General features: G+C 38.0%; 1 protein-coding gene across 1 annotated transcript in view; it reads left to right on the top strand.

Annotated features, from left to right (window-relative positions):
- The window catches only part of Elp4 (elongator acetyltransferase complex subunit 4), a 154,149-nt gene that overhangs the window by 23,000 nt on the left and 107,167 nt on the right, over window positions 1–23,982 (top strand). Inside the window, exons 3-4 of the mRNA XM_019209987.2 lie at window positions 133–254; window positions 22,190–22,318. Of these exons, the coding sequence (XP_019065532.1) occupies window positions 133–254; window positions 22,190–22,318 (251 nt within the window). The remainder of the gene's footprint in view (window positions 1–132; window positions 255–22,189; window positions 22,319–23,982) is intronic.

The following is a 23,982-nucleotide window of genomic DNA, read 5'->3' as shown; positions in this document are numbered from 1 at the left end:
CGTCTGTGTGTGCAGAGCGAGGCACAAGCAAGGCCCTCACATCCGGGTGCTGAGGAGGAAGGGCAGTGAACCGGGCGAGGGTGCTTGATACACGGCACGGCGTTCTGATGGTCAGCTTTCTCTCGTTCACAGAGGAGGATAAATATGATACTTACTCACGGCTGCTCTTCAAGTTCTTCCTGGCCGAGGGCATCGTCAGTGGGCATACTTTGTTGGTGGCGTCCGCCAAAGAGCACCCTGCTGGCATTTTACAGGTACAGCAGTCCCACTTCCGCTTTGCATCTGGGACGTGTCATGAAAACATGTTGGTTTTGTATGTAAACAGGAAACATGTATTCCTATTCGGGCCACATATTAAAACATTAATATGACTATATATGTTTTTATCTCAAGAAGTATCAAATTCATTAGAATGTATGGTTCCATTTTAAATTAGTTTTCTTAGATAATTTTTTAAATTTAAAGTAATTCACATCAGATGAGGAAATATTGATAAGCTGTTTAAAGCTAACACTAATTAAAATTACTGGGTAAGACATTCATGCAAATTATGTTTAATAGAAAAAATCCAGTGTCAAAGAGAAATACCTTTTAATTTTTTACTTCCAGTTGTAACTTTCTGCATTTGACATAATTAATTTCATCCTAACTACTATGCTTGAGCAGATTTTCCAAGCGCTGAGCATTTCTTTAATGTTCATTAAGTGTAACTTAACTATTAGCTTAAGAATTTCTTAAAAGAAACTTGAATTTTAATTTTCACCTTGAAGCTATCAAATAAAACTATGGGCACTCACTACCATATCAGTGGGCTAAAACAAATAATGGAATAAAAAATACAAGCAGATTCTATTTAATAAGCAAATTGTCTTATAAGACTTTTTAATATTTTACATTTTGTACTTAATATAAGCAAGAGTAAAATGGTTCTAAGACTACAGTAGTTGGCATTTGTACTACGAGTTTTTCCATGGTTTTAGCCTAAACACATCAAAGACAATTGAAATATTCATAAATCAATTTTTTCAATTTTCTTATATGTGAGAAAACCATGCTTTGTGTTATTATCTGTGATTCCTTTTTGCAAGAATCTTTTTACTTTATGTCTTACACTCTTAGTAACTACTTTGAAGATAATGATACAGTGTATTCTCTTATTTTGCTATGAAATTTTATTTTTTCATAAAGTAAAGAAATGTAAAAATTGTTATAGCTAGTAGGTCATATTCTACATAATCTTGATAATAAGACAACACTGCAAAAACAAGGTAGAGAAAGACTACTGGAGAAAGTCTGATAATTATGTTACCAATATGAAAAATGTGTAAATCAGAAGAAAGATACAGAAATTAGAAGTCCTCATCAATTAAAATTATTTTGCTGTGAGATTGCTAAAGCAGATTCTCTTCCAAATAATAAGCAATAAAGATAAAATACGTAATTAATGTTGCAGAAGGAATTGGCAAGTGACACCCACATAGAGACAAGCTGAATGGAAGTAAAATAATAAAATGTTTATTTTGCCAGCAAAGGTCGATCGATTGCATTTAAAAAAGGCAGTGCCAGTGATAGACCTCCTATTGGATTGCATGCAGCTTCCTCTTCTATAGGTTTTACAGCTATGATCTCATTCAGGTGGTTACATTTCATTTCCCCCACATTACCCATGTACAAATTACAGTAACCAGACAGTTAATCTTTGTAGTCAGGGAGTTTACCTCATGATTCGTCTAGCTATCTATTCTAGTGCACAGGAAGCGGGTGTTCAAGGGTCAGGGATGAGGCCAGATGTCCCACTTCATGGTCAGTGTCTCCAGTGTCTGTTAATTTTGAACTAAACAAAGCAGATTGCCGTTAGAGACAGCAAAAGTCATTTTACATTTTCCTAACATTTGGTAGGTTTTTAGATTATTTACAAAAGTTCTATCAATTAATGTACTGTATCTTATTTTAGCTGAGCACACCTTTTACCTCAGAGAGGACTATGCTGACTTGGAGAATTCTTAATACCACTGTACAGAGCAGGACCCAATTTAAGCCATTATTTGGATAGAGAATGAAATATTTCCAAAAGATGAAAATTACATTCTCACAATTCTGAAGTGTCTGGTAGACCCAAGTTAAAAGCCCTGAAGAAGACAACCTCAAGGCAAATCATAATCAGATTGTTTAAAACAAGTATCAAAGGGACAGTCTTGAAATAGCCAGAAGAAAAGAAGCACATTATACAGACGAGACCATAGAAGGGAGTAACACCAGGCTTTAAGGTACAAGTGGTTCAAGAGAGAATATAATGACAAGGTCTTTAAAAGACTTTCAAAAACACAAAAATCCAGTATCAATTCAGAATTCTATACCCATTGACAGTATCCCAGAAACAAAGGTTATTTTGCGATAAGAAGAGTTGTTTCTATATGAAAGTACAATTTTAAAAAAACTATAGACATTAATAACATCTGAAATAATTTATTACTCCTAGACTTACACTATAAAAAATACTAAAGGTCTTTCACATAAAAGCAAAACAGTATCAGATAGATACTTGGATTGGGATGATGGAGTCAGGAGCCTTAGATATGATTATTATATGAGGAAATATGAGAGTTTTTTCTCATTTGTAAAGATAAAGTGCTTGGTAGGATGGAGATAATAAGGCAAAAAAAAAAAACCCAAATTTTGAAGGTAATAGATATATTCAGTCTTGATTTATTAATAAGTTTCAAAGGTATATATCTATATAAAATATTACCAAGTTATGTACTTTAAGTATAATTTCTTGTGTATTAGATATACCTCAATAAAGCTATTTTTTTTAAGATTCACATTTTAAAATGTATTGATACACATTTTTGTCTTTTTTTGTTTGTTTTTTGGTTTTTGTTTTTAGAGACAGAATCTTACTTTAGAGTGAAGGCTGGCCTTGAATTCACCATATTGCCTAGGCTGGCTTCAGACTCACAGCAATCCTCCTGCCTCAGCATCCCAAATTCTGAAATTGCAGGCTTGCAACATCATGACCAGCCCATGAATACATATTCTAAGTCCCAGTTCTGCTCATTTTTAATAATAACTTAAGCATCCTTTATGTATATTATTTTCTTACTATGAGATAAGGATAACACCTGATCTTGTAAAAGATTTTGAAAACATGATGCCCCCAATTTTATAAATCACATATGTGAGACCAGGTAGGCAACACAGATTTCTAATCTTGCAAGAGAAAAATATATTTCACAGTTCTTTCCCACTATTTGAGTTTTCCTGACAGTTCTGATGTAGGTAAAATTTTGGCTGTTTTAGTTTAGATGACTGTAATTACTGTGGTAACGTCCTAGGCCTCATCCACCGTGGCTCCTTAGCAGCACTTGATATCACTGGTCACTTCTTCCCAGTTACATTTTCATCCCGTGGTTTCCAGGATGCCACATGTTCTTGGTGTCCTGTCTCACAGACCAAATTTCCTCATATACTTTTCTTCTTTGTTAATTACAGTTACTTTTCTCATCGCTGAGACCCAATATCCAATGTTATTGCAGCTTAGTTTGTACAGGTTTCAGTCCAAAGTAGGCTGGCTGCTAGGAAGGGTGGCATGGCAGAGGGGCATCGCAAAAAAAAAAAAAAAGTCCATGGCAGAGCAGGAAGGGGACAGCAAGCAGCAGCAGCTGTAGCCTGGCTTTATATTTCATACAGACTACCTGCCCCTTGGTCAGGGCCACCCATACCCAGGGTGGGATCCCTTAATCCCAGCATCCCATACCCTACATCTGGCTGCCTCCAAAAAGCCCCACCTATGACTGCATGAGGCTTTGTGGGGTATCTAGATAGAAGCCTAACACATTCATCTACAGATGTCCCATGATTTAGTACTTAGAACTTGTTTCTTCTGTCCGTACTATTAATCACATATCAAGACTATTTATAAGCTGGTGACTTTCAAGTTCATATATCTACCTGGACCTCCCCAGAACTCACCTGCCTTGTGCACATCCAGCTCTCTATAATTGTATATCTAACCACTGACTCTACATCTTAAAACTGACATGTTCAAAACCAAACTCATGGGTGGCTCTTTCCAGACCTGTTCCTTCTTTCAGTCCACAGGTAACTCAGTTCTTCCCTCTGCAGCCCAGCCAAAAATCATGACTTCATTTTTAACTCTTTTTGTCCTACTCCTGTCATCCAATTTCTCAGAAAAGCTGAACGTGTCCTCTTTTAACCTAAATCATGGGCACTTAAACCGAAATTGTTTGTTACTGGCCTCCTGGTTCTCCTTTCACCAGAGTGTTCAGTGAGCCTCTTCAGATGTCAGTCAGATCGTGTACTCCCGGAGCTGAAGCCCATGCACCCCATCATGCATTGCGAGGCCCACGCTCGTGTTCGCTCACCTCCCCGCTGTATGTCTGCCCCATTGCCTGCTATCCTCCCTGTCTTCATTCAGTCTGTATGAGCTTCCTTGCCTGGTAGGCAGACTCCAAAATCAGGGCCGTTGAATTTGCTGTTCTTCTCCAGAGGAACTGTGCTTGTGCTGCTCCCACATTTTGCTCCTACTCCCCAGACCCTTGAATCCTTTTGCCTGCCTTGGTTTTCTCCACAGCCTTACTGCCACCTGATACAGTCTGTATTTACTCTGTATTTGTTTGTTGTATATATTCCCGATGAGAACAGAGCCTTTCCTCCGTTTTATTCACTGCTGTGTCTTTACAGAATGTTTAATGTACATGAGGAGTGTAAGGAAATCGTAAAACTGGTTCCTGATGGTTGTGTCAACTTGACTGGGCCACACTGTCCCCAGATACTTGATTAGACATTGTTCTAGGTGTTCCTGAGAGCATGTTTCTGGAGATTGATTGATTAACTGGTAGAGATGATGGCCTTCCCTAATATGACTGGCCCTCCTCCAGCATTGAAGGCCTGAATAGAGTAACAGGGCGGATCCTCCCTGAGTAAGAGAAGTTTCCCTGCCTGCCTGGCCTTGAACTTGCACAGGGCTTTTTCCTGCCTTTTGCCTTGTCTGAAACCTCAGCTGCTCCTGGGTCTGGAACCCGCCAGCCTTCAGACTGTAGTTGCTCCTCTGGTCATCCTGGTCCTGCAGTTAATCCTTGGACCATGCTGGACCTATACCATTGACTTCCAGTCTCCAGCCTGAGGTGTTGGCATTTGGTCCAGTTCTTACAGTCTGCCTCTAAATATACATGTAAAGATGGATGTGTGCGCGCGCGCACCCCCCCCCCCACGGCCTGTTGGTTTTGTTTCTGTAAAGAACAGTTACAAATACAAATTTTAATGTCTTAAAGAGGTCCTTGCTTTGTTCTAGGCTAAGTAGCTTTTTGTTTTGAAGTTGTTAATTTTTCTGTGGTATTCTTTCCCCATCCCCCAGAATTATTGATATGTAACTGACAACTAAAGACTATATATTTAAGATATACAACAGGATGATTTAATCTGCATATACATGATTAGCCCAGTCTAGTTAATTGATGTGTACATCACCTCACATGCATAACACTTTTGATGTGGTGAGAATGCTTTAGATCTATTCTATCAGCAGATTCTGAGCATAGTGTGCAGTGTTGTTAACTGTAGTGCCCGCGCTTTACGTTGGATCTTTGGGTCTTTTACTCATCGTATAACTAAGATTTATGTCATTTAACCAGTAGCTTCCTGCTTCTCTCACTCTAAGCCCAGATGGCTCCTGGCCTATTCTTGCGTAGGGGTTTTTAACTTGTAAATGGGTTCTAGTGTCATTATATCTGTTCTGCGTTATCTTATCTGAGAATGGATTATCAAAGACATAATTGCTGCCATAAAAATTCTAGTGGGTTCAAGCAGTAGATTTACTTTATGTAACATTGCAGATTCAGTACTACATTTTGAAACTTTATTCTTATCTTTATGAATAGTGTAGAACAAATTGTTTTTATTTAAATAGCAAGTTTATTTTATATGACCATTGAATATATGCCTATAACATTTTCTTAAATCATTAAAATTAGTCAATAAAAACTATTTTAATTATGTGTTCTTGTATTTCCTGCAGATCTGCTCAGAAAATATAGCTACATAAAACAATCTTCTTAGTAATATTTCTTAGATTCCAAGTCTTATTTTTTTGTATTTTCTTATATTTGATATAGAACAGGAACAATATTTGATTTAAAAGAATAATATACCATCCTAATTTTCTTTGGAAAAAAACAAGTGCTGTTTTTGGCATGTATATATGTACTGTGGTCCAGTGAGTATTTATATATATTTAGAATAGAATGGATTAGAAAGGTACGACTGAGGGCTGGGGATTTAGTTGCTCAGCTAAATCTAAAAAAAAAAGAAAGGTATGACTGATAAAATTTGTAATACTTGTATTCTGCGTAGCACCATTGGAAAGACACTTCTAGCTTTTGGGGGGGGGGTACTAGGAATAGAACTCGGGTCCTTGCGCTTGCAAGGCAGGCCACTGAACCACTGAGCTAAATCCAGCCCTTCTATGGGGGGGGGGTACTAGGAATAGAACTCGGGTCCTTGCGCTTGCAAGGCAGGCCACTGAACCACTGAGCTAAATCCCCAGCCCTTCTAGCTTTTCTCTGAGAGGAATGAAAGTGTTTTTGTAATTTACAATGTGATGTTGAGTACCAATATCAGTAAGCAGATATTTCTTTTTCTTTTTTTTTTTGGATGGTATGAGGAGTGGGGGTGGGATTGAATTCAGGACCTTGTGCTTGCAAAGCAGGTGACAGAACCACTGAGCTAAATCCCCTGGCCCATAAGTAGATTTTTCTATATAATAATCACTCAGGATTTCTGTGTGCCATTGCACTAATAGTTATACTTAAATCTTCCTCTTTGTCAAGAATTCAACAGGGAGTGACCAAAACCAAGGCATTAATAGTGTTTAGAGATCCAAGTGTAGGGGAAAATGCTATAATTGCTCAGTGGTAATTTTATGATATATGATGGGGGATTTCTCGAACCTATAACCAAGGCAGATAATTCTGGTACAAAAAAAGGGAAAAGGCAATCTTATAGACCATAATTATCTTAAAACTGTGTATAACTAAAAGACAAGTAAAGGATAAAAAGCCCCATCAGCTGCAGGAGATATATTATATAACCACCCAGCAATTTATCCATCACCTTCAGAAAACATACTCATGCCTATTGTAGTCACAGCTCCTTCAGGAAGTCAGCCTGGAGATGTAACGCTGAAAATTACACCCCTTAGGAAATCCTATAGAGCAATATACATGATGTCGTTGAGCTTTTAAGATAACATACCGTAGGTATTTCTTATTCAGTTTTTTTCTAAAGGAATTTTCTTGATCACTGAAATGCAGTAATGAGTGTTCTCCAGGAAAACTTCATGTGGAATGTTTTCTAAAATAGTAAAAATTATATTTGTATGGGAAAATATTTAAATATCGGTAGACAGATGATTTTCATGAAATAAAATTGATATACACACGATTTCTTTAGAAATTGAAAATGCCGATTGTATATCCTTTAATAGTGGATTTAGAAAAAATAATGATTTTCAGACATAAATGTGAAGGCTATTTCATGATATACCAAGGTCAGTTTAAAGATTTTATTCAAATATTTGCTAGCTATGACACACCAGACAGGAAAATTCTTGCAGGACCAAGTGCTTGCTCTGCACATGGAGCGTTCTTGCATTGCTGCACTTAAACCTTGAGTTATCCATTCTATGCAACATGTGCTGTCCAGCTTCAGCCAGAATTAAAGCACAGGGGAGCTGCCTCATTGGAAACAAGTGTAAATGTTGTTTTGTTTGGTGGTTGATGGGCTTTGTTTGCAGCAGCAGCACCAGGAATCAAAACTGGAACCTTGCCGTGCGAGCACCATGCTCTCTCCCCTGGGCAGCAGCCCGGCTCCTCTACGGTGCCTTTAGAGACACAGTCACCATAGCTGCAGCTACCTGCAGGAGCTGCGCAGTTCCCCAATGTTTATGAAGGCTTGCGGCCCATAACGTGTTTCAGCATCACAGATATCATTACAGAGTTTAAATGTTAAATTAATTAAGGTAAGACTTCCCATATTTAATATATAGAAAGTCTTTCAAAAATTGAAAATGAAGGTTCATTTTGTAATAGCCCATAAGTCACAGAATTAATAAAAGTTTAATTAAAAATAAACTCATATTTTATGAACTAACATAATAACAAAATATTTAGTAATGAAGCAGTACAATAAAATGTGAACATCTAGATGATCATCCTTAGAATTTTTTTTTTTGCAAATGTTTACAAATGTTTTATTGTCCATCTTCACTCTTGTGGACTTCATTTTTTTTTTTTCTTACTGAGTTTATTGGTACATTTTAGGTATACAATACAGTTACATTCATCATTGGGATCTTGTACCTTTACATGACAGGTCTTGGTTCTCATTTTTTCATGAGCTCCAAGGCCTGTAAGTAAACAATATAATATCTTAATAAATTGAAAGGATTCTTTAATTGCTCCTGTACCAGACTTTAACCCAAATACTGAACTCATGTGCTAAGATCTGATCATTATGTTTTATATCTTTTGCTTTGATTCAAAATTAAAGATACTGTTTGATTTAGAATTAGATGAAGTGGTATTATTTACTAAACAAATGAAAATTTCAATTACTATTACAAAGTTTTCCTTCTGGAAATTTGGTATTAAAATTTTAAAGTCTGTAATTACCATCTGTTTTTCACTGATCATAGAACAAAACTTAAGCATCTCAATCCACTAAGTAGTCAGCTTTCTGCTCTTAGTACAAACACGGTATACAGTCTTGTCTGAATGAAAAAAAAAAAAATCCTAGTCCTACCCATGCTTTCATAGTTCTTCTGGAAAGTGAGATGACTCTAAGAAAGAAGTTAAAAATTGGCTGAATATGCTACTAAATATTTTTATTTCAGTCATCTCCAACTGTGATCTTATAATGATTTAAAACCAAAACTATATAATGTTATAAATAAAATTTTTCTTCTAATTTTTCATCTTTCTACTTTGGAAGTCACATGTATATTCAATATCTTGTAAATAATATCTTTCCATATATTTTTACTTCTAGAAAATGTGATGTTTATTGTGTTTTCTTAAAACTGTGCTAACACTGTATATTTTTTCCATAGCACAAATACAAATATTATGAGACCCCTTTGAATGCAAAGGTATAATTAGAATATGTCCTCTGGTTTCTTTGTCAGTGTTTTATTTGTTCAAAATAAAATCGTCAGGCTGCCTCTGCACATTTCAGTGCTCTCTGCTCTGAGGGATAGTTGAGGCGGAAATTTGCTGTTTGACCTGCAAGTTTCACTCTTTCTCTCCCTGGCTCCTGTGAGAGCTTATTTAAAATTCTAAGTTCTCTCCTGGCAGCCACAGTTAGAGCTTCTTTGGCAAACTAAAAAGACTACAAAAAAAAAGAACATGCCAAAGCTCAGGACTGCTTCCAGTGACCTACATTTGTAGCCAGCTTAGAGAGACTGCATGTGCCCGATTTCCCAGTAAGAAAATGCAGGGGAAGATTGTATATTTCTGAGGAGAGCTAGTCTCTTCCTCTCATAAATCAGGTTGTGGAAACATCGCTCTCGTAAAGTTAAGCACATGTTTGACACTGGTGTTTGCATCAGTCAACAGAGGAAAAGAACTTTGCATGTAGCAGATGACTAAGTCATATAGCAAAAACACCCTGCCCTGTGATAGAACCTTTATCATTTGGAACTGGAGCTTCAGTTTTAACTGCTGTTACTTCTTTACTAGCTGGAAGACCTTGTGCAAGTCACTTAACCTTTCATTTTAAGATATTGGTGCTAAGTTTCCTGGCTACCATAGACCAGACTTCTAAATTAAAAATGAGATAATCTGGGGTTTTACTTTCTAAATCTTAAAATGCTAATTCTAGCTTTAAATTCACTTTCAAAAATTTTATTTGTAATGCATAAGTGTAATATATAAAAGTTGTAATGCATGGTTATTGCTGTGCCCAGAAGAGATATTAAAATCTTGGAACTATTATGTAACATTTAAACCTTATTGAAAAGAAAAGCCATGCAAAGTCAGAATTGGGAATATTAAAAATGTATACTGTGCATTTTTCCAAGAAAGTATTTAGTTCTTTGGAAAGGGCTAACTAGAGCCATTAAAACTAGTGTCTTGGCTGCCCTACTGAGCACCTATCCCTCTTCATGAGGTAGGAAAGGCCAGGCCAGCATACGAGGGGACACCCAGCTCCTGCTTCAGGGTCTGAGATTAAGCAGCCTGCGGAGGTACGTGGGTATGCCCGATGAACTTGGCTCTCTGTGGGCTGTGTCTGCAGGGCCAGTGCTGTTTTCCCTGAGTTTTTAATTTTTGTTACTCAGATATTGACAGACGGTGGTAGAAAGCAATATTAGTTCATCACATCTATCTCTTCAAATTATGATATTTTAATGAAATCAAAGGCTAGGGCGCTGGTGGTTTATTGTGATAGCATGCAGTTTGTGTCTAAAAGTCTGTATTAGATTTCTGCAACAGGGTGGGCAGTATTAAACTGAAGACTTCAGTTGAAAGTAGCAAATAAATTTGAGCCAGTGTGATGAAGCTTCCTATACAGTATTTTTTCTTAAAACAGTTTATAATGTCAGGCTGCTCTAGAAATAAAAGAAATAAAGAAATCTTGTTTTATACCTTTCCCCAAGTGCCTCTTCTTTTCAGTGATCAAAGAGCAGAAAGAGAATCAGTTTTGTTCTGTTAACGCAGTGTTCCACTGAAAATAACTTTTACGACTTTCCCAAGAATTTAAAAACTCTTTGACCTCTGTTTTAGAAATAATAGTGATAATAAGAATCATTGTCATACTTTAACTTCTATTAAAATAATTATACCTATAAATGTTTTTGCTATATCAGGTTTGTAGAAATTATTTTAATTCACACTCTAAGGACACTTAATCCTTAAAGGAATTTCATAGGGAAACTTTTGCACACAAAAGAATCTTGCTATAATTTAAATAATTATTATGTGAACTGATTTCTTCTTTTAAAAAAAAGCTAATATATACTCTTACGTGCATGGTTTTACTAAGTAAACATGCAAATACCAGTAATTAAGTGGAAAATCAGTCCACTTTTTAAATCATTTAACAAAACTTATTTTAATCAAGATTTTATTAGAAGAACCACATGCATATGTGTATGTATACACTTATGTACACTTGTATGTATGATATATACATAATGTATGTGTATGTATGTATGATGTATATGTAATAAACACAGGCTCACAGAAAGTCCACATATTTTTATTTTATTTTTTGGTACCGGGGATTGAACTCAGGTCCTTGGCTTGTGAGGCAGGCGGCAGAACCACTGAGCTAAATCCCCAGCAGTCCCCATATTTTTAGCAGTGGTAGTCACCTAACTAGGAGCTCTCTGAACCCTAAGTGTAGAATTATTCACAGGGTAGCGGTTAAGCCCTGGCAGCATTTAATGTGTGGACTTCCCTATGTAAAGGAAGCCCCAAAGGAATACTTCAGTTTTCATGATCACACATACTAATAGGTATCAATAATTCAGCCTTGTGAAAGCACAGAATTTCAGATTGTAAACTTTTTTTATAAGAACTTTGTTGGAAGAGGACTTTTTGAAATAATGTGTAATATAAATGTAACATTCTGACATACAGAATGTTTTCAATCTTAGTTCAATATATGTAGGGAAATTAATAAAACGAATATAGACTATGTGCAGAGTTATTTTTAGTAACTTGACAGTTCTAAATTTCTATATGAGAACATAACATGAATGCTAGCACTATAAGAATGCCAAGAAATTCAGTGCATTTTCCTTTAAATTCCATTTAAGCCATTGCTGTCCACAGGCACTGTTCAGTTGGGGCTGCCTTGGTCAAGACCTGGACAGCTGCTTATGGTATTAGCTGGCACATTCATAGGCCTAGAGAAGGAATATAAATCTGCCTGTTCCTCATTTTCTTAAGCACACTACTAGGATAGGGTTGGAGTCAAGGATTAATTAGGTATGTATTTAAATTGCTTTGAGATCTTTCTATGATTGTTACTTTTTAAAATGTGATGGATTCAAATATGTTTTTAGATAATTAGATTAGGATTTTTATTTAAATGATAGTATTTTTAAATTTTTCTTTAGCATGAGCCATTCTCTTTTGTTTCTGAATAATGCAGATTTGGATTTCATTTTTCACTTTATTTCTCCTTTTCTGTCTTAACAAAGAAAAGCGAAAATGATAACCTTGTCTTCTCTACACACTTTTAGTTTACATGGTAAAAAGAAATGTGGTAGGGTCAAGAGAGAAGTGTCGAGCACATATTGTTTCCCGACTGCTTTCTTTCCTCATTTTCCTATTGGCAGTTAACGTGATTGATGGACTTGCCGAGTAAAAGGCATCACTTTTGTCAATGGCTACACTTGGTTTTATTAAAACAGCATTTGTATACCAATGTGAAAGCATGCCTCATCCTTTCTTATTGTAATAGCAGTATTTTTTACTTTGTATTTAAGAAAAAAATTACACTAACATATTTTCTAACCTGTACTATAGTATGAAGTATGCATGGAATTATAACTTACTTATGAAAATAAGTTAATTTACTAAGTGGTTAATCCTAAAATCACTTAATGCAGCATCAACTATATTACCTGAACTGATTTCATGCAGTTATGTGACATTTTTCTGAATGATTTTTAACATCTAAAGTCAACCCTTCCTCAGATTTTAATTATTTTAACAGAAAATAATGTGGCGAATATTCCTTTAATATAGAGATACTCAGATGTCTAGAGTACTTCTCTCATTATGGTAAACAAGGAATATTGTCTGTATTTTTTTTCAGCTTTCAGTAAATAAAAATGGCCAAAACTAACCCCCCAAATCAACAAAGTAACATACTCACTGATACATTATAATATACTTACTGATACATGGGTAATGCTTAAGTAGCATTAATTATACAGTTACCAAAACCTGCAAGGATCAAAAGATTTTATTTTTAAGAAGGATTTCTCATGCTGTATGGATTATGTTGCTACATAATAGCTCAGTAGTACTTCTGCTGAATTGTAAAATAGCTTAGAGAGGAGTATGATGCCCGTAGTTGGTGTAATGCATTGGTAATTAAGAGGGTGTGAGGTTAAGCTTCATTAACTGCTGAGGGATTGTATCTTGGGCTTTATTATGCCCTAGAGAACATAAAAAGTGAGAAGGGTCAAACTGTTGGAATCAGATTTTGCTTGTGCATCTGCCAAAACAAAGACCACAAAATAATATGGCAGTAAGCACGGAAAGGCATGAGTTGAAAAGAGAAGACATACGTTTTTCAGTATCTTGTGTATAAGGAAAATGTTTCTGGTGAAAAATAAATATACTTGAATACTGGAGTGTATTTTGGCACTGGAAGTTTGTGATAAATTTTGTTTCATACAGGATGTGTTTTTAAATAGAAAGACTTGTTTTTGTTCAAAGATATTACCATTTTCTTTATTCACGTTAATTTTCTAACCTTTTTCACTTGATTATTCATCTACATCAAACTTGTGAAGTCTACCTTTGATTTTATTTATCCCTGACCCTTGCTGGAGAACTGCAGGCACTTAAAAGAACCAGATTTTGATTCTCTTTTTTTTATGGTCTGTGATGCTGGTGCAGTGCACTCTTTGGGGCCCAGCCAGAAATCAAAGCCTGGGGATTCCCAAAGGTGGAGAGTGGACCCTTGTCCGTGACTGACAGCTGGGGTAGTGAATGTTAAAGAGCTGTCAGCATGTGGTTGGGATAGAGATTTTATCACAACATTTTTTATTTGCTTAAAGACAAGACTGTGACAAAATGTGTGGAATTGCAGTGGTTCTCTTCTCTGGTAGGGCCAGGGAGTCATAGCAAGGTCGGTGATCTCGTCGTGTTTAAAATGTTTGGGACTCCCAGGTGTGATGGTGCATCGAATACGCACTCTCACGTGAGACGTTTCTGAGGAGCAGGGGACAAAAGCACCAGGATATTTCTTCTCTTTCGTCTCTTCCTGTTTCTCCCCCCATTACGCAGTCCAGTGCTGCTGCTGCCTGTTTATACTCCTGCCTACATACCACCCCTGTCGCGCATCGTAGTTTTTCTCACCTGGGGCTGCTATGAAAAATACTGCAGACTGACTGGTTTAAATGACGTAAATGTCAGTCTGGAGGCTGAAGTCCAAGACGCGGAGGCGGGACTGAGTTCTGCGAGGGCCCTTCCCGGCTTGCAGCCACCGCTGCACTCGCTGTGTGCCCGGTGCCTGGGCTTCACTGCAGTCTCTCCTCGCAAGGGCCCTGATGCTGTCGGCTCGCCCGTCCACCTCCTGACAAGACCCTGTCTCCAGAAGCCGTCTCTCTGGGGCGTGGGCTTCACACATCCTGTCTGTCACAGTTGTGGAGAATGACCAGGTGACTGAGACACGGATTCTGCCTTTCAAAGAGATCTGGTGCAGTAGTTGGAAATTAAGGAGAGCTTAGCTACATAAAGATACTGGAGGTTTGTTTAGTTTGACATTGTTTAAGTGGAGACTTTTAAAGCTATGATCTGATAACACATTCGGAATAATTTCGATTCTTTTGTATCTGTTTACGTTTGCTTAGCTGGCCAGTATGTGGACTGTTTTGAAAAAGTTCCACGTACTCCTGAGGACCTTATTGTGCTGTTGGTTGAACACTGCAGATATTTATTAAGTCTGTATGTTTGAAGGGATGGTAAACTCTTATATTTTCTTTGAGTTTTTGTCTAGTTGATCTGTCTTTTTGTGATAGTGGGTTATTGAGCTATAATTACTCTGCTGTTTATGTGATCTCTTATTTCCAGTAGCGCCTGTTTTATGTTGTGTTCTGTGCATACATATTTATAATTGTTACCTCTTTCTGTTGAATTGTTCTCCTGACGAATATGTAGTGATGTTCTTTGCTTATTTGAAACAGTTTGGCTTGAAGACCACTTTGTCTGAAAACAGGATAGCTACTTCTGTTTGCTTTGGAGCCCCCAATACCTGGAATATGGATTTCCATCCTTTGATTGTTTTTTAGTCTATGAATTTATTTTTGGATTGTTAGTTTCTTTGTTTGTTTGAGACAGGACCCAGTTGTCCTTGAACTCACTATATAGACCAGGCTGGCCTTGAATTCCTGCTGATCCTCCTGCCTCGGCCTCCCCAGTGCTGAGATTACAGGCATGCACTCCCATGCCCAGAACTTTTTGTGAATTAAGTGTGTTTTTAAATATATTATACTGTTAGGTTTTGTTTTTTGATCCAGTCTGTCACTCTGTGTCTTTCGATTAGATAATTGAGACCATTCACATTTATAGTTATTACTGAAAGGTATTTAGTGATTTCTATCATTGAATTCTTCTCTTGTTGCTGACCTTCCCCTCCCTTTTGCTTAACTGCTCACTCTGCTTGTCCCAGTCATCCCATTTGACTTTTGTTGGCTTCATTGTCTCTTTCTGGGGGATTCCTGAGAATTTTTTTGGAGTGCGCATTTGGTGGTCATAGATTCTTTAGTTGCTCTTTGTCATGGAAAGCCCTTATCCCTTCATTGACTTTGAAAGATAGTTTTGCAGGACATATCAGTCTGCTTTGGAAGTTGTTTGCTTTTAGCATTTGAAGCACTTCACTGTAAGCTGTCTTTGTCTTTAAGGTTTGTGTTGAGAGAAGTCTGCTGTAATTCTAATGGATTTACCACTATGAGTGATTTGTTGGTTTTCTTTGTAGTTTTTAAGATTCTGTCCTTCTGTTGGACTTCTGGGATTTTATCTATTATGTGTCACAGAGAGGGTTTTTTTCCTGATCCTGGCTATTTGGGCTTCCATATGCCACACTTCTCTATATGTTAAATTCTTCTCCAGTTGGAAAGTTTTCTGCTATTATTTCCATAAACAGGTTTTTTATGCCATTTGTGCTATCTTCTGATTTTTTTTCCTTATTCCAGTTAATCTTAGATTATTCTTGTTTCTTCTAGCAGCTACTGGATCCATTTTCCATATCTCATTTCTAAGGTATCTCTAAGTATGTATGGTCACTTGGCATCAGCCCTGTCTTTTAGTTCTGACATTCTTTCCTCAGGATAGTCACATACACTTCCCATACTTTCAGTAGAGTTTCTCTTGTATTTTTGTTCAATACATTTTCATGGATTGTTTGCTAAACTAGTCATTCCTGTTTTCCATCATTTTGTTGTCTATTTAGTCATATCTTTGAGCTCACCGAGCACCTTATTGATCTGGTTTTTGTCCTTTTAGCATTTCATATAATTTACCTGTTTAACTTTTGATTTCCTTCCCATATATATGCCCCACAGGTCAGCTGTGAGGGAGTTGGGAATTTTATCAGCTTTCTGTTATTTTGTCTTTTCATGTTTCTATTGTTTTGTTGTGCGAAGGGTGAAGTATATTGGAAGCACTTTGTTGCTTTTGTGGCAATCTCCTTAGTGTCTGCTATGCACTCTGATTATAGCTAACTGTACGCCTTTGCCTCTGTCCCAACATCCAATCAGCTCTCTTAACTCAGGAAAGGAAAATGCTATGTAATTGGCCAAGCACCCTGTTAATCCCAAAATGAATGGCAGTATTGTTGATGATACAAAGATAAACCAGATATTGGTATAAAGAAAAAATAATTAGTAGGAACCACTATGCCACCCTAGCAATAGCAGCCAAGTCAGCAGTAATAAGTCAGAGACAGATCAGATATTAACATACCGTAAGAGCTGGATGTGGTGGCCCATGCCTAAAATCTCAGAACTCTGGAGGCTGAGACATGATGGTTGCCATGAGTTCAAGGCCAGCTCAGACTTCACAGTGAGTGCAAGGCTAGCCTGAGCTACATAGTGAGACCCTGTCTCAAAAAGGCAGAAAAATAAAAAGAAAAACCTAGGGTGCCATAAGAATCAATGAAAGTTGTCACTCTACTATCCTAACCAGATAGGACAGATCCATAATTGTAATACAGGCATGAATTCTAACTAAATATTAATGTACAGCATATGTTCACTAACTGCAACAACCATATCACTATTAGCAGTAATTCAACAGTACAGCACAGGGTTAAGCAAATATCTAAATATTGCTAAAACGTAATAGTAACAATAGTAAAGATGGTGGGAATGGAGAAAGGAAAAATAAAAGAAGTAAAATTTGAAAAATAGGGGCCGGGGATTTAGCTCAGTGGTTCAGCCGCAAGAACAGGGACCAGAGTTCAATCCCTGGTACCAAAAAAAAAAAAGAAAGAAAAGAAAAGAAAGCAACAGCTAGAAAAAATAAAAGGAAGACATGAAGGAGGAAAGAACAGTGAGATAAAAGATCCTATTAAAAAAAGAAAATAGAATTACATAAAAGTAACAAAACAACAAAAAAGAAAGAAAAAACAGCAAAATAAAGAAAAAAACAACAAAAAAAATAATCTCTCCCAAAAATGAGGAAAAAGAGAAATGAGTCCTAAAGAATTCCACTGTTTTTGAATGAATGGTTTCTTTCAAAGGTCTGCAAAATTGGAAACCACCAGATATATGGGAAATACTATATAGTGAGTCACTGCTAAGACCTATTTTGTTTCCACACTCACATTTTTGTGTGTGAAAGCTGAATTGTGCTCCATCTTTCCTGCTGGCTGTGGTTGGTCATGGTGTCTGGCTGAGAGCTCTACTCCATCCAGCTACTCCTAGTTTTTGCATGCACCTCAGGTCACTTCCTAGCTCTATAGTTTGTGAGCTTGAGCTGCCCCCTCCTTCAGAGGCCTCTTTGTCTGTACACCTCAGGCTGTGGTAACTGTCCGAGTAGAGGCATATGCTTAATCACATTGGCAGATGGAGAAAGCAAACAGACCAATGAGTTCTGTGCTGGGTGCAGGCAGTGGATCAAGGGGAGGGGCCCAAGCAGTCTGTTGGACTTAGTGCCATCACTTTCAGAGCCACACTTAACCAGCCTGACTTCTCATCGTGGTAGGTGGGACCCCCACATCCCACCCTGCTTGAGCTTAAACTTTTCATGGGTCTATGTCTAGCCCACACTCTCTGTGTGACTGTCTCATGCCTGTCTCCCAGCTGGCCTCTGATAGGGTGACCTCCAAAGTCTGACATACATTGTTTAGTACTTGTTCTGTATCTAGGCCTTAACCTGTAAACCCATTCCCCACATTGCTCCCATGTGGTGAGCACCACACTGGATTTCTGTTCTAGCTCCAGCCTGCAGTGTGGAAGGCGTTGCTTTCAGAGTAAAACCTCATGCTGTTTTGTTTGTTTGAGACAGGGCCTCACTGTGTATTTCAGACTGGTCTTGAAGTCACTGTGTAGCCCGTGCTGGCCTCAAACTCTGGGCATCCTCCTGTCTCAGCTTTGACAGTGCTGAGATTACCGGTGGGCACCTTTGCATCTGGCTGACCTCGGGCACTTCTTGGGGCTGGTGCTGCCAGTCAAGTCTGTTTCTCCCTGGAGCTGCCTGCCCTTTCAGGCTTCCCTTTATCTGAGGAGACAGGTCCCCTCTGCAGGAGCTGGGTGTACTTTCCACGTTGCTGGGTCCTTTTCTCTGACTCGTGCTCCATTTCTGCAGCTTCTTTCTAGTTTCTGGTTTTCCCTTTACCCTCCTCCCAGTTTCCAGAGATCCACTTCTTTTTCCCTCCCAAGTTCTTGTTTTCCTGTGTGTGGGTGGAGTCCAGGTCCTGGAGAGAGGCTATATTTTGCTGCTGGTCTTTACCATTTATTTATTATTATTTTTTTAACTTTCCAGCATTTCTGATCAGGTGCCTTTTGTTGTTCTTTTGTTTGTCATTGTTTTTTTGGCAAATTCAAATTTCCTATTACATGTGTAATTTCTGTTTTTTCTCAGTCATCTCCTTTTACTGAACTCTTATTCTTTTCTGTTCATACGCCATCTTCTTACATTTTATTCTTTCTGACGTTTGTACCTGCTTCTGGCATTATCAGTGTTCCTGCTTGTCTTTGTCCCCGAGCTCTGTATCAGATGCTGTCAAATTCTGCAGTGAAGGACTAAATCCTGATTGCAGGTGCAGTGTGTGAACACGTGCCTGTTGGCCTCGAGGTTATCTATCCTAAGCTTAGCAAGTGGGATCCCATTAGCGGTTTTTAACTTTTCAGTTCCACTGTGAGGTTCCTCCAGGCTCCCCATTTCCCGCCTGTTCTGTTTACAGTTGGCTTCTGACCTTCTGATAGCCTGGGGAGGTGACTCTGTAGTCCAGTGCAGGAAGGAAGTTGTTCGGGCCTGGTGTGTGAGGCCTTCCAAAAAATACCATGATCTCTGTAATATCGAATCTCTGCCCTCAGCGGTGCTTCTGTGTCCAAAGTTTGTCTGATTTTACCTTTCTCTTTCTCTTGCACAGTGGTGTACAGTAGCATTTTGAATCTTGGGGAAAGTAGAGCATTAGGGTCTTATGGTTCTTTTTAAAGATTTTCTGCCAGTTCTGTCTTCACACCCCCCACACACACACACATTGTTGCTCCTTGCTTGCCCAGACTACTGGTTTGTTTTGTAAGTATGCCAGTTGTTAATATTTTTTTAAAGCCAAGTTGTAGAAACTGGACTGTTACTTATATCTGTTATCTTTTGTATGTTTCCTGTATCTTCTAAAAATGGTTTGAGATACAAAGGGCATTTGTTATAAACAACTATGCTTGTTGTAGCATTTTTAGGTTACAAACAACATAAAGGTTCAACAAAGAGAAATACAATGATTTTTAATTGACGTACAACACTTCACAGACATTGAAAAGCTTATGATTATATGTGGAAATTACCACATACCATCAGTTAAAATATGAACTATAATATATATAATAAGCATAGTAGATTAGTAAAACTATCTCAGATCATAAAATGTTTTAATGGCATGCAGGATCTTTTATTAAATGCAGAAAGGGCAGTTACAGGAGAAAATTTTTTTCCATTTACATGTGAAAAAAAAATGCAAGCTAGATGTAAATTGTTTAAATTTAAATTTTTTATAATATTTTATTAAAATATTTTCCTTTCAGAAAAAGTTATCAAACATTAGATGCACAAATTTACAGAAATTATAAATATAGTAGGAAATTTGAATTTAATGAAGACAAAACAATGACAAAAGAGAGCAAAAACAAAAACACCTGATAGAAGTGCTGGAATGTAAAAAAAATAGAGATTATATTAGAGGTCCTCAGATCCTTCACATACCTGAATCTCTAAGCATTAGTGCTCTGTCGAACCTATCATGATATAAAGAATAGCATAGATATCCCCCATATTTATTTATTGTAGGCGGCATCACATGTATATGGAAAGTATTTGTAGTAGTGTATTATATAGATTTTCAATTAATTGTAGGATGATTTTATACCGAATTATCTGCATCAATTTTGACCTTATCAAAGAGACCATCTTTGATTTTTATAAAAGGAGAGTGTTTTCTTTTCCTCCTCAAATTTTTGCATTTATTGCCATGTGATCTGTTACGTAACTGCTTACTGTTGTTACCCCCACCCCAAATACAGTGAAACTTCTGTGGAAGCAGAAGTCAGTCACACATGATCTGACTCCCCAGGCTTAGGTTCATGGCTCGTGTTCACTGCCGTGTGGCCGTGGGCAGATAGCCAAGGAATTGTTTTAACCCCTACTTCATAAACTTATTGTGGGCAGAGATTAACATGTCTGGAGCACACAGGAAAGGAGCTGGACTGGGGTTAGCACTGTGTATGTATTTGTTACTGTTACTGTTGCTTAGTTTGTTCACTGTTCACTATTTCAACCTCAAAGCCTGGATCAAAATTTAGCACATAGTAGATACATAATAAGTAATAATTTCAATACATTTCTTATATCTCAATTCCTTATATATCTCAGTCCCTCTCTCCCCTGTGTGTGTGTGTGTGTGTGTGTGTGTGTGTGTGTGTGTCTTGTAGTCTTACAAGAAATTACAACTTCTACCTCACATTATGTATGGCAATTCATTTGGAATGTATCAAAGACCTAAACATAAGAACTAAAATTCATAAAGAAAACATAGGTATACATCTTCCTGACCATGAATTGAGCAAACAGCTTTTATATATGACATCAAAAGCATAAATGACAAAAGAAAGAACAAATAAATAGGGCTTCATCAAATTAAAAACTCTAGCCCCAGAGGGCATTGCTAAGTGACTGAAGAAGCAGCCCATGGAAAGAGAAAGTAAAGCTGATTAGTTCATGCTGTGAATCTAAACATAAAATTGATCCTGGAAAATAAAAATTGCAGTTTATAAGATTGTGTTTACTTAAAGCCCTGCATTATCTTTGTGATTCTAATAAAAATTATTTTATATGCTTTTCTTTTTCAAAAAATTTGTTTGTTTAAAAAAAAATTCTATAGGACCTGTTTTACAAAAACAAAATGTTTCCTGCTTTTTGTAGGTCATCACTTAGCCGGTTATCTTCTAAAATTAATAAATTGGGATTCAGCATCTCTTCATTCAATTAGAGATTTTCTTTTTTTGTTTTTTTGTTTTGTTTTGTTTTTTGAGACAGGGTCTCACTATGTGTTGAGACTGAACTGAAACTCACTATGTAGCCCAGGTTGGTCTCCAACTCACAGCAATCCTGCCTCAGCCTCCTGAGTGCTGGGATTACAGGCGTGTGCCACCACACCCGGCTTAATTAGAGATTTTAAATTCTATTTTCATTGGTAAAAAGGAAATATAAGTTTGCAGGTACAAAACTAATATTTGATATGGATAAAATAAATGTCTTTATTCTTAGTTGTTACTTTACCCATTATTTCGGTGAATGAGTTTTTTGAATTCTGGAATTATAAACCAGTAAATAGGTTGCACACATGCTTTATTTTTACCTTGTGGCAAATATAACAATAATTATATGTAATATATAAGTGCTAATTCCAAGCTTGCTGAAAAATACAGTTTTGAAAAATGTGCTTAGCCTCTTACTGGAGTAGCAATTGATTTTTGTGGTAATAGAAGCTCAGATATTTTCAAATTCTAGTTCATTACTAAAGCATTAAATTTCTCATATGATGTACCCTTTTTCTGGTGTAGAAATGTCTATATTGTTGTTAATTTATGCTTAACTAAATACTAACACCGATTTTTAATACATTGGAAAGTTGTAGTTTTGCCAATATTATAATTTAAAAAGTTGTCATATTTACCGCAGATGCTCAGTAATGTTTTATGCTGTTTTCTTAGGAACTCCCTGCACCGTTACTTGATGATAGTTATAAGAAAGAATTTGATGAAGATGAATGTCATAAAACTCCAGAATCTGATGTGAAGATGAAAATAGCTTGGCGGTACCAGTTATTACCCAAGATGGAGGCAAGTCACCCTACAAACTATGTATAAAATGTGCAGATGGACTTATTTATTTATTTAAATAATTAGGTATTTCATTTAGAGTGTTTGAGATGGCATATGTCTTACAAATAGAATAACCTTAAATTTTACCAAAATAGACTACTCCGCTCTTCCCCAATTTCCATACAGAACCCTTTATTCTAGACTTGCTGGCAACGGTGAGTGAGCTGATGAAGCCGTCTTCACCCATTGTGGCCTCCTACAAGTATCCAGTGTATGTGTTGGCTGTGGAACTGCTGCTTTTATCCCCGTGCATATTCAGCCATGACCCAACTCAGTTATCTCACCTGTCAAGAATCAGCTGGGACAGGAAGTGAGGAGAGGTGTCTGGCCGTCACAGCAGGTGTCAGTTAAGCCTGTCCTGTACAGTCAGGAACTGACAGAAGCTCCTTGCAAGGGCCCTGTCTGCCAGTTGCTGTTGCCGTTCCTCTTCGGCAGGACTGTCCTTGGGACTGAGCCCGGGCCTTGCGCATACTAGGCAAGCACTCTGGCATGCGCTACGTTCCCAGCCCGTTTTAATTTTTTTTCAGAGTCTGAGACATGATGTTACTGCATTCCCCAGGCTGACATCAAGCTTGTAATCCTCACACCCGAGCCTCCAAGTAGCTGGATTGTAGACATGTGCCACTCTGTCCAGCTTTCGGGGCTGCTGACCACCTGACCGAGGGTACAGCGACGATAAGGAACGAAGGATAGTCTTAACTGGGGGGCCCAGATCGCCCAAGCTCCTCAATGATCCAGACCCTGAGGCTTGGACCAGCTACTGTTTATTGGATGCACAGGACAGCAGGGGCTATAAAGGCGGATGTGGGAAGCAACAGGACTAAGGACTGATGACAGCCAGGCCCGTAAAGGGGAGGAACTGCATGCCTGTGAAGGACGGGTCCTAGTTAGGAAGCCACCTGTGTTATCTTTGGATAGCGTTTTATGTGGGTGAAGGCTGTGTGAGAGTCACATCCTCGCTGCGGCGGCGTCCTGCCGTCGGAGGCGCCACAATATCACTGACCATTGAGATCTCAGCTGTGACCGTTGCCTTATGGAGCTCTGTTTCCACACGGCAGCTGAAGTTGCATAGGCGCAGGACAGATTCACAGTTTAATCAGTAGCCCGTTTACTAGCCAATTCAGTAATATTTATAATCTGGCCAGTGAGGTTTCACGCTGGTCTCCTGCACAGCTCTGTTCATTTAACTAACTCCCTCTTTCAGTTGATCCCTTCAGTCTCTTCTCAGGACACTTTAATGTCTGCCAGAATTTATCTTGCTGTTAGAAAAGAGGAAGATTCTAGTAAGTGAGAGATAGTTCTCCTGTTCCTCCTCTCTGGTCTTCCACATGGACATTGCATGGTCTTTCCCAAGGACGAGAAAAGGTTGGCAGTGCCTTTTAACCTCAGATGCCTCCTTTGTTTTCGTGTTTGCACTCCCCCTTCTGAACGATGGCAGGCTGTTGGTCCAGCCACGCTGCTGCCAGGCCCAGGGGCAGCGTCCAGCCCTGTCCTGCGTGGCGTGCGAGGTGGGGTGCAGTGAGACGTGCGCTTCCTGTGTGCACAGACCATTGTGGACCATCCCCTCTGCTTGGATTTCTGCCGGAAGTGCTTTTCACTTCTCACTCCCCAAGTCTTCCTTC

Source organism: Fukomys damarensis, unplaced genomic scaffold, assembly GCF_012274545.1.
Source record: "Fukomys damarensis isolate Sample0158 unplaced genomic scaffold, DMR_v1.0_HiC HiC_scaffold_16, whole genome shotgun sequence".
NCBI classification, from domain to species: domain Eukaryota; kingdom Metazoa; phylum Chordata; class Mammalia; order Rodentia; family Bathyergidae; genus Fukomys; species Fukomys damarensis.
This window is presented reverse-complemented; position numbering and strand designations above follow the sequence as displayed.